This window comes from Cupressus sempervirens, chromosome 3 (assembly GCF_028749045.1).
Source record: "Cupressus sempervirens isolate cs-2001-9-10 chromosome 3, ASM2874904v1, whole genome shotgun sequence".
NCBI lineage: Eukaryota > Viridiplantae > Streptophyta > Pinopsida > Cupressales > Cupressaceae > Cupressus > Cupressus sempervirens.
This window is the reverse complement of record NC_143120.1, coordinates 851,117,059-851,129,303: the sequence shown is the minus strand read 5'-3', so window position 1 is coordinate 851,129,303 and position 12,245 is coordinate 851,117,059. Positions and strand designations below refer to the sequence as shown.

At 34.8% G+C, this 12,245-nt stretch overlaps 1 protein-coding gene across 2 annotated transcripts in view; it reads right to left on the bottom strand.

Annotated features, from left to right (window-relative positions):
* The window catches only part of LOC149569454 (uncharacterized), a 107,878-nt gene that overhangs the window by 44,038 nt on the left and 51,595 nt on the right, over positions 1-12,245 (bottom strand). For both annotated transcript variants that reach the window (XR_016362747.1, XM_089822156.1), the window contains exons 4-5: positions 463-543; positions 276-339 (exon numbers count right to left, since the gene is read on the bottom strand). Coding sequence is in view for 1 of the 2 variants with exons in the window: in XM_089822156.1 (XP_089678282.1) it covers positions 276-339; positions 463-543 (145 nt within the window). In the remaining variant the exon portion in view is untranslated. The remainder of the gene's footprint in view (positions 1-275; positions 340-462; positions 544-12,245) is intronic.

Below are 12,245 nucleotides of genomic sequence, written 5' to 3'. Positions count from 1 at the left end.
CTCTCTTTTTTTTAATCTATTCATGTATCGACTATGCTCAGATGCATGCCTGTACAATATGCCAAAAATGAAAAACCACATATTTAACAAATGTCAAATGCATATCAAGAAGACGAACAACAATGAAAATAGGACCAAACATAAAATTCAGACTTAAATGCAGTGTTACAAATGTGAGTAGAAATATCCTCTTTAAACATATTAGAGGAGATTGTTGCATGTGCAATCTACATTAATTTACAATTTAAATACAGGATAAGGATAGTCATATTTACCTGTTGGACGAAATATGTCTGGCTTTCCAGAAACATTTGTGAAAACAAAAGTGTTATTTGTTCCCTGTTGACATGTTATTGACTCTTAGCATTAACTAAAAAAACAAAAATGTTCCAACCATCAAAAAATGAATGATGATAATGCCAATTACAAAGTACACAGAAACACCAGAAGATCAAATTATACCCGATATCTTTTTTTAGTGGATGGCTGAAGGGGTGCTTCTAATAAACCACCCAAAATAGTACCTTCAGCATCCCTTGCTACCTGCTCAATTATTTTGGGGATGAATTAGGAAAATAATTTATTGTAACAATTTCACGTATGCGGATCAAGAATATTACCTCAAGCGCTATGACTACATGAAATTGAAATTAATTTGTAGTTGCACATTACTTTCCAAATTGCTCTACAGTTGTATATTGGCAGCACAAGCAACACTTAGAAGCACGGATATAGGTCATAATGTTACTAGCCCAATTATATGTTCATTTAGGCAATGCAGATCACTTGCATAATCCAGCTATTGGAGGAGAGGCCAAGAAAAACATGTGACTGGAGATACAGATTAAGCCCAATATTGGTTGATGACAAAATGAAAATACTAATGTATATGACATGAATTTGTTATTGAAATCCATTCAAATGAAAATACTAATGTATATGACATGAATTTGTTATTGGAATCCTAGGCTGGTAGGCGCCCTCTTCGAGAAAGCGAAAGCCTGGGGATATAGGTAAGGGGCCGCCCATGACAATTGTTGAACTATCCTGTCCGATTTAAAGTTTAAAACCAACATAATTAAGTGAATTGGTGAGTACATTAACTAGGGGCACATTAACATATAAAAATAGTCTTCATTGGTACATCAATCAGAAAACGTTCACTCAAGGCTTATGCTGCTATTAAAGATAGAAACACACTCATCAGAGGTAGGTAACATTCAAAAAACTTAGCATGCAACTCAACTGCTCGTGAACTGGTTGACTCTCCATTGTCTTATGCTCTTGATGACTGGTGTATTTCACCAAGGAATTACTTCATCGACTTCATTTTTCTACATTAATTGTGGGAACTGTTTTATATTCTCCATACATCAAAAACTTGCTGCATAGACCAGATTCTCTGTTGTTTGAGTAGCAATCTTTTGCTTAACTAAGAAAACCAAAGTTGTTACATAACTTGATTCACTTAAAAAATCTACAACTATACTCACGTTTGGCCATTAGGACTGTAGCTGAATATGATAGTACTCTTGTTAACTAAATCAACTGACAACTGAAATGGTTCTCCTATACTCTGCTGAACAAGAATCAGAGTCAACACTACCATAAACCCTCCTATTATAAAGGATTTACATGTCAGAGCTAGAACACAATGTGGAAAAAACAGATAAGGTAAGAAATGGTTAAATTCTAAGTTGTCAATTCAGGTTCGGGGACAGATTTGGATTCAGGTTCAGGTTCGGGTTTGTGGGTTTGGACAAAAAAAAACCATTTGGGTTCATGGGGGGGGTTCATGAGTGTGTGTGTGTGCGCATGTATGTATGTATATGTATGTATATGTATGTATATAGAAAAAATAAGAGAAACGTGCATAATTGCAAAACTAAAACATAATACATTTCATTATGAATATATGTTGCTTGATCATTGACCAATGCCAAATGTCAAAAATAATTATTAAATACTCGCTCATTAATATATGTTCAGGATCCTAAAGAAAATCATACATTGAATTACTGAATTGGAAAATGAAATTTCAAAACATAGACTAGTTCATCAAATAATAAAGTTTGATACATAATGATAAATGAAAACCATAATGATGTGTTTAATAGTTTATCGTTGTATCAATGCCCTTCAAGGGTCAAATGGGTCATCAAAAAATTAGGGATTAATGGCTTCATCACCGGCTGCAACAAAATCAAGATTCTCATCATTGGAACCCAAACCAATTCCACTAGCCCCAGACGATGTTATATCATAACACTGATGCAAGAGCATCCAAGGTGTAAGGGCAATCTTGCATCACCCAAAAATATTTATGTTTTTGTCATTTCAATAAGGGTGTTTCAGTGCAGAGTTGCTAACTGTGGAAGCTTACTAATTTTAGAAAGTTGGTCAATAGAGCTCAGAAAGTTCTAATTTCAGAGGTGGAGGCTCATCTTAGATATATCAGTCTGTCAGTTGACTTTCATTGCCATATCATATGTAATGGTGAAGTTATTGAGGATTTTCGGTATTAATATTTTGGTATAAAAACATTGAGCTCAATATTGAAGACTTTGGTGGCTATGTTTAGGTGTCAAACCTCAATTGACTCAAACTTGCGCAACTCAAGCATTGTAGAATAGAAGTTGTCGTTTTCAAAAAGTGGTTGTAATAGCCAATCGTGTCTATGGTTTAAAAGTTAGGGCCTTCGTAAATTGAGCTGCCTAAAAATACAATTTGTAATTACCTTGAGCTGATTCTATGTAATAAAATGTAATTTTAGTGTTGGTCGGCCTCAAGAGTTTACGACAAAACATCGAGAACCTTCCCAGGCGGTGGAAATTTGCCTATATAAGAAAGGCTCGTAAGGTTGTCTAGGGAAGTTCTAGATGGTTGTTTGTAGCTCTGTCTTGCAAAATATTGTAAGGAAGGTGCCCATGTGGCTTTGCATATTGTATTTCTGACATTTGTAATTTCATACTTTTGAATGTAATAAGAAGCCCATTTTTTGTTCTCGCAAATTGTTGTTGTTTATCTTTTTTTGTCATGAGTTTGTGGTTTTAAAGGGAGAACCCTTATCAAACATCCAACACGGTAGATCTAGCTAGATCCAGGATCATCATATCCAAGTCAGCAAACTTAGGTACTACATCACATAACTTCTCTAGCCGCTTCTTGTATTTTGGATCCTTACATAACAAGAGGCACCAGTTGTGAATATATACCAAGTCCTCTACTTTCTTGGAACCCAAATGATTACGCTTCACTAAGCGGATAAGAAGTATGTACTCCAATTCCACTCAACAACAGAAGAGCTCCCAACCTAGAGAGACAACCAGCAAAATTTTAAAAAATTTAAAAATACAATATAAATTTAAGAGTGTTAAATTGTTAATTCTCCATGGTAAGTGGCCATAAAAAAAGGAAAAAGTAATCTTAAAAACTTACTTGTAATAGAATCTTAATGTAAAGAAGCTAGAGGGACATATAGTCTTGCCCATGTAGCTAATACCATCCATTCTACTTTGGTCATTAGTTGCATTAGGGTCTACATTTTTCCCTAAGACAAATTCTGCAAACTCTCTCCAAACATTTGATGCCACCTCAAGATTGCTAAAGAGCCTATTGAATGCCTATATATATTCACTAGCAATCTCAGGATCTCTGTACGGTGGCACTCTACCAGGAATAATATCTCAATGCTATAAAACCTGGGAGATAGTTCATATGCCAGGAGGTGTAAAGCTGTAGTCATCTTATTCCAACAATGAAGAACAATTGACTCCACCTTTTTGTACAAGGTGTCCTTGAGATCATACTCTCTCCTATGAATGATTTGCAATGTCAGATGATGTTAATGCAAGTTACCTTGATGCAAAGTTAGTTAAAAAATTAAAAATTAAAATTCTTTAATAAACAAGGATAGAGGATTGTATAAAACTTGATGATTTCAATCTCTCTAACATGGAGTCCATGACATCATACATGTCCCCCAAACAAGGCTCATCAAGGTCGGCAAACGAAGGAGAGACATGATGGGCTCAATGAATTCTAATACAAAATCCACCTGAGCCCACCAATCATCATCCAAGATTATTGTCTATACCTTTATGGCCCTTGTTGTATTTCATTGCTTCCAAACACCCCATTGGTTGCTAATGACCATCTGAGACAATGCATCATTGTAATAACCTCAAGATCAAGATAGATAACAACAATAATTCTCAATTTTTAATTATTAAATAATAAATTTATTTATTTTATTTTATTTTTCCCATCAAAATAATAATGTTTTACTTATGAAATCATTATCATATTGATTATCACAAATAAATAAATAAATATATATATATATATATATAATTAATCAAACAAATATTATCAAGATATTTTTATAATGTTATTATAATGTTATATATATAAATCAAGCAAATCAAACAAATATTATAAGTTTTATTACTTAAATATAAATATAAGTATATATAGGTATAAAATGAATCAAACAAACATATAAAGTATACAGATGATCAAATAAACTATTACACAAGATTGGAAAGACACGACCAGGGGTCGTGACTCACGAGCAATCAAGCCTACTTAAACCCACACTACGGTGTTGGAGGGAAGGAAAAAAATTCGAACATGAAGACAAATAGAGAATTGCAGACGACAAACATGAAAAGATACCTAGCAGTTACATCTAGAGTTCACGGCAATTAGATCCCAAGCCTCCATCAAATGCTCACTAATTCTAGACTCAGGAGAATCCATGAAGGAACGGAGGGGGAGAGAGTAGTAAGTGATAACGCACAAGCACCATCAAAGGGTTTATTAATTCGGTGAAACACAGAAGAGGCTCAAGTCGGATTAGTGTATGCTAAAGGGTGAGGTTGAGTTCAAAGAGCCATTCAAGACTCAATCTCGTAGTAAAAATCCACACAAGAAAAAAGGATCAAGAGGGGAAAATAAAGCATGTTACTTTTGCAAAGAACCACGGAATCTAGGGCATCAATGTCGAGGTAAAGAAACGATGAAGAATAAGGACGAATTATCTAAGAAAGGTTTGTGCTTCAAGTGCAAAGAGCCATGGGCTCAAGACCACCAATGTAAGAGGGGACAACTTTATAGAATGGAAGAAATAAATAAGACACCAAACAAAAGAATAAAGGCGGATGAGAAGGAATTTGGAACAGTAGCTGTAGTCACCCAAGAGCGTGGAAAGAGACCTTTTCAGGTAAAAGGAACATTAAAGGGCCAAAAGGTGATTGCCTTAATAGACTCCAGAGTCTCACAACTTCATCAACAAGGATCTAGTAGTTAAAAACACAAAAATTTAAAGGCTTCAAGGTGATAATGGGCAATGGTACCATTGATCAATGCATAGAGATCATTCCCCAATTGAAAATTTCTCTAAATAACTACACCATAAAAGCAGATTTTTTTTGTTGTGAAGCTACAAAATGACATCATCCTTGAAATGCCTTGGATTGACTCCTTAGGGTGTTTCAAACCCAATCTGGAAGTATGTTTCAAACATGAAGGAAGAGATATAACATTAAAGGGACTACCTAATGGATCACCCAAAGTAGTATCTAGCAATAGAATAGAACGCATCCTTAGACATGATCAAGGAGAGTGGATAGCCAAGTGTATGATTCTTGATATATCACTCACTAATGAGTCAACAATACATGTCGATATATGTCCCATCCTGAAGAAACACAAGAGGATTTTTGAAGACATTCTCTTAGGTTTACCACCCAAAAGAGGCTTTGAGCATTCCATAGGATTAGAGGAAGGGGCCAAACCAGTCATAACCACCCCTTACAGGCACCCCCATAAATACAAAGAGGAAATTGAAAAACTATTGGAAATGGGACACATTCAACCTAGTAGCAATCCATTCGCCTCTTCAGTAGTACTTGTCAAAAAAAGGATGGAACTATGAGAATGTGCATTGATTATAGAGCCTTAAACAAAAAAACCATCAAGAACAGATATCCAATCCCTAGGACAAATGAATTAATGGATGAATTACATGGCATGCAGTATTTTTTCAAAAATTGATCTAAGGTATGGATATCACCAAATCAGAATGAGGAAGGAAGATGTCCCAAAAACCGCATTCAAATGTCATTATGGGCACTTTGAATTTCTAGTACTCCCTTTTGGCCTTACAAATGCTCCAGCTACATTCCAATCATGTATGAACCATATTTTTAGGCAACAATTAAGGAAGTTTCTCCTCATATTTTTTTATGACATACTCATTTATAGAAAAACATGGGAAGAACATTTTCAACATATTGAAGAAGTCATAAATATTCTAGAAACAGAGTCATTATATGCCAAAATCTCAAAATGTGAATTTGGGCTAAATGAAATTCTTTACTTGGGACATAAGATCAATGCAGGAGTGAACGTAGATGAAGAAAAGATCAAAGCCATTAAAGAATGCCTGAAGCCAAAAACCTTAACTCAGCTTCGGGGATTTGTTCGATTATGCAGTTACTACAGACAATCTGTAAAAGGATTCTCTAAGGTTGCGGCCCCCCTTACAAACTTAACTAAGAATGGTGCTTTCTCATGGAACAAGAAGGCTCAACAAGCATTTGAGCAATTTAAAGAAACAATGAGTTCATGTCCTATTTTAGTCATACCCGATTTTACGATACCCTTTGAACTACAATTTGATGCATTGGGGGAAGGGATTGGGGCAATTCTCATGCAAAGGAAACACCCCTTAGCGTTTGAGAGTCGCAAAATCACATAAGCATAAAAACACTATTCCATATATGATAAAGAAATGCTGGCCATAATGCATGCTTTAGCCAAATTCCGACAGTATCTAGTCTATGGGAAATTCACTGTTAAGACAAACCATAATAGCTTATGTTTCTTCCTAAGCCAAAAAGATCTTAATGATCAACAACAAAAATGGGTGAGTAGAATTGAAGCATACGATTTTGATATAAAATACGTTAAAGGGGTGAATAATGGAGTTGCAGATGCTCTATCTCGACGCCCCCACCTCAATATGGTTACTAGTATTTCAGGAAATTGGAAAAAAATATATCATTGCTGAGTATGCAGAAAATCTAGAAGCTAATGAAATATTAGAAGGAAAAAATCCAAATGAAGACTTCAAAACCCGAGATGACATTATATTTTATAAAGGAAGAATATTTCTAATTTCGCAGTCAAAAGTTAAAAACACAATCCTACAAGAGTATCATGATAATCCTTTGTCTGGCCATCAAAGGTATTTCAAAACATATAAACAGATAAGAGAGAAATTCTCATGGAAAGGTCTAAAGAAAGATGTCCTAAAATATGTACAAGAATGCACGATTTGCCAGCATAATAAGACAGAACAAATACACCCTGCAGGACTACTACATATTCCGCAATCAAAAGTTAAAAACACAATCCTACAAGACTATCATGATGATCCTTTGTCTGGCCATCAAGGGTGTTTCAAAACATATAAACAGATAAGAGAGAAATTCTCATGAAAAGGTCTAAAGAAAGATTTCCAAAAATATGTACAAGAATACATGATTTGCCAGCAGAATAAGGCAGAACACACACACACCCTACAGGACAGCTACAGCCATTACCCATTCCTAATAAAAAATGGGAAAGCATTTCGATGGATTTCATAACTGACTTACCCAAATTTCAAGGGAAGAATAGTAATTATTTAATAGTGGATAGACTCACCAAATACGCTCATTTCTTTCCCGTCAGTACCGAGTCATCAACACATCGAATGGCTGAACTATTTTTCAAAGAAGCATTCAGACTCCATGGAGTCCAACAAAATATAATCAATGATCGAGACAACAAATTCATTAGTCAATTTTGGCAAGAGTTATTTAAACTAGCAGGGACCAGTTTAACCCCCAGCACGAGTTGCCACCTGCAAACAGATGGACAAACCGAGTAGTAAATAAGTGGTTAGAAGGATATTTGAGGAACTATGTAATAGGGCAGCAAAAAGCACAGATCAGATGGCTACACTTAGGTGAATTTTGCTATAATACAACCCATCACATGTCCATTGGAATGACCCACTTCAAAGCTCTATATATCTATGAGGCGCCTACATTTGGGAATTTGATCCTACAAGGGAGTCAAGTACCAAGCGCATTGGACATCATTCAACAAAGCACAAATATCTTAAAAACTCTTAAGAAAAATCTACAACAAGCCCGAAATCAACAAAAGATCTATGCGGATAGAAAACGCATTGAAAGAACATTTGAAGTCAGGAATTTAGTATTCGTAAGACTACAACCATATAAGCAAACTTCAATTAAGAAAAATGGAGCAAAAAAATTAAAGCCACAATTCTATGGGTCATATCGAGTAATAAGGAAGCTTGGAGAGGTAGCATATGAACTACAATTACCCGAGGGTAGTAGAATCCATAATATATTTCATGTCTCAAGACTTAAGAAAGTATTAAAGAAACAAATAGAACCTTGTACAGAATTACGACCACTGGACGACAAAGGTCAACTTATTTTGGAACTAGAAATTATTCTAGGCACACAGAAGAAGAAGTTGAGGAATAGAACTATTACAAAATAGTCGGTCCAATGGAAAAATCTATCTAAGGAGGATGCCACTTGGGAGAAGGAAGAAAATATCAAATTGCTTGAGGACAAGCAAAATTAAGTAGGAGGGACTATAATAACCTCAAGATCAAGATAGATAACAACAATGATTCTCATTTTTAATAAATAAATAATATATTTATTTATTTTATTTTATTTTTCCTATCAAGATAATAATGTTTTACTTATAAAATCATTATCATATTGATTATCACAAATAAATTTATATATATATATATATTGAATCAAACAAATATTATAAAGATATTATTATAATGTTATATATATATATATATATATAACAAATCAAACAAACACTATAAATTTTATTACTTATATATATATATATATATATATATATATATATATATATATATATATATATATATATAGGTATAAAATGAATCAAACAAACATATAAAGTATACAGATGATCGAAAAAACTATTACACAAGATTGGAAAGACACGACCACGGGTCGTGACTCACGAGCGATCAAGCCTACTTAAACCCATACCATGGTGTTGGAGGAGGGAAGGAAAAAAATTTGAACAGGAAGACAGATAAAGAAGGGCAGATGACAAACACGAAAAGACACCTACTAGTTACATATGAAGTTCATGGAAATTAGATCCCAAGCCTCCATCAAACGCTCACTAATTCGAAACTCAAGAGAATCCAAGAAGGAACAAAGGGAAGAGAGTGGTAAGTGATAATGCACAAGCACCATCACAAGGTCTATTAATTCGGTGAAACACAAAGAAGAGGAGCAAGTCAGATCAATGTATGCTAAAGGGTGAGGTTGAGTTTGAAGAGCTATTCAAGAATAAGTCCTACAATAAGAAACCACCAATCAGGATCAGTATAAAAAGGGATCACTTGTAGATCATTATAACAAGGACAATTACTTCCCGTGGAAGCTCAGCTGCTCACAAGGGCTCATAGCACAAATAAGCCACTCCGTAAAGCAACTCAAGAACTTTAATAAGAGAAGACAGAGGTATTGATTCTCTGAGGACCAATATTAATTTAAAGTGAAGATACCTATGTTAGTTCACAAGGCTTAGGATGGCAGTCATCTCTTTTAAGAAGGATGGATGTTGTTGATCAAACATCCATAAGGCCTATTAAGAGGGAAGATTGTGAAATGACGACACTTAGTAGAGAGTTGTTTCAATATTGGAGCTCCAAGAGGCACTCCCCCAGGAGCTAAGTGTCTAATTACAACCTCTCACAAAAGGATACACTAAATATGAAATAGAAATGTTCTATAAAAGTATTGAGAACTAACACACTTGCAAGTGGTTAGCCAAGAAATTGTGGAACCCCGTACCAAGAGACATTACAATCTTTCACCCTCACATGACTCATAAGGATGATTATTTGTGAACCAAACCAAGTTTCAGGCACCTAATAACATGTTAATTGCAAGTTAATCACACATTTTAAATATGTAAACAACACAAAAAACATTTCATTCAATTATGTAAACATGACAAAAAATGTTAAATGAAACTAAATTAAATTTTAAAATTTACCTCCGATAATTCCAAAATCGACAAAATTCTGAAAATTATTTGTGACATATGGTGGTTTGTCACAAATATTTGGATATCCTCACCCTTCTCATACTTTTTTCACCCACTCAATTAAGGTGCCAATTGCTTTCATCACCAAATTCAAGGAGTGGATGGTGCATGGTGTCCAAAAGATGTGAACATATCGTGCTCCTACCAAAGCACCCACAGACCTACAAACTTTTGCATTGTTCATTACTACTTGGATAACATTAACAACACCAATGGACTATATGGATTCAATGAGAATTTGGGCAATAAATTCAGCATCTAATACCTCCTCCCTTCGCAATCAACCATCTTCAAGAACATTGCCCCCTTGGAGGAGACAACAATCACATTTGTTGATGGTCGGTTTATTCAACCATTCTCTCCATCAGAGACAATAGTCACTCATGTTTAGATCCAAGAATCGCATATGGGTTTGACGAGGTTATCTCATTTTTTCTCTCATTATATAATAAAATAGTTCTCGCATTTTCATATCCACGACCTTGGTAACCATTAGGGGCTTGATTTATTGCTTGCACCACCACTCTCCAATAAAGTGATCTAACAAGATTGAATGGAAGACCATTCACAAAGAAGCAACACCCAACCTTTATATCAGCAATTTCTCTTAATTAATTTTGAAAAGCCCTATCTAATGGCCTCTCTTGCAGGTGGTGGTTTCGAGTGTTTCTACATCATCTCCATCTCTAGAAGCCATAGGTAAGAAGGGATGATGTCTAGTGGTTGTTTGAGAAGGTGGTATTGGTGGTTTTCTTTTTAATTTTTCTTGATTCTCCTAGAAACTAACCTATCAACTTCTTCTTTTTTTAACATGGCTTCTATTTGAGAAGCTGGCAAACCCCTTCTTTTCTTTCTCTAAACCCTCACAAGTATTGATCTCTTTACCTCTAAGGCCTAGAAAATGAAGTTTTACTCAGTAATAAGAGCTTCTATATTGGAAATTACAAAAATTACATTTCCATATAAGGGTGTTTTAGTGCAGAGTTGCTAATTGTGGAAGCTTACTATTTTTAGTAAGTTGGTCATTCAAGCTCAAAATGTTCTAATTTCAGAGGTGGGGCTTCATCTTAGATATGTCAACCTGCCAATTGAGTTTCACTGCCATATCATATATATTGGCAAAGTTGAGGATTTTTGGTATTAATTTTTGATATAAAAACATTGAGCTCAATTTTGAAGACTTTAGAGGCTTCATTTAAGGGTCAAACCTCAATTGACTGGAGCTTACATGACTCAGCCATTGTTGAACAATAATTGTCATTTCCAAAAAGTGGTTATAGCAACCAATTGAGTCTACGGTTTAAAAGTTAGGGCCTCCGTAAGTTGGGCTACCTAAAAATATAATTTGTAATTGTCTTGAGCCAATTCTATGTAATACAATGTAATTTTGGTGTTGGTCAGCCTCAAGAGTTTGGGGATAAACATCAAGAACCTTCCTAGGCGGCAAAAAATTGCCTATATAAGAAAGGCTTGTAGGGTTGTTTAGGTCAGTTTTGGGTGGTTGTTCGCACCTTTGTCTTGCAAAATATTGTAAGGAAGGTGCTCATGTAGCTTTTCATATTGTATTTTTGAAATCTGTAATTCCATACTTATAAAGATAATAAGAAGCTCATTTTATGTTCTTGCGAATTGTTGTTGTTTGTAATAACCCCAATAGGTTATAACTTCTTCAAACACCAAAAATCTTTATATTTCAGTTGTTTGACATTTCGTCAAACACTTTCCAAGCAAGCTCTGATACCACTGTAATGACCCTCCTCAAATCTACTCTCAAAAAATGCTGATGAAAGCTCAAAGAATTTCATCAAACAATTCACATGCAAGGGACGTATGACTGATATAGTATTTTAGCTGGCTTTAAATGACTCTTTCTTCAATTTGCATCAATGAGAATCTTGTGCTAGAAGACTCCAAATGGACTACACAATGACCTAACATGAGTGTGCTACTAATTTTGACAATATTCAGTACATATATATGATCAAAGCATGAGAAATGAATACCTACAACCAACTGACATTTTTACAAACAGTTGGTATGCAAAC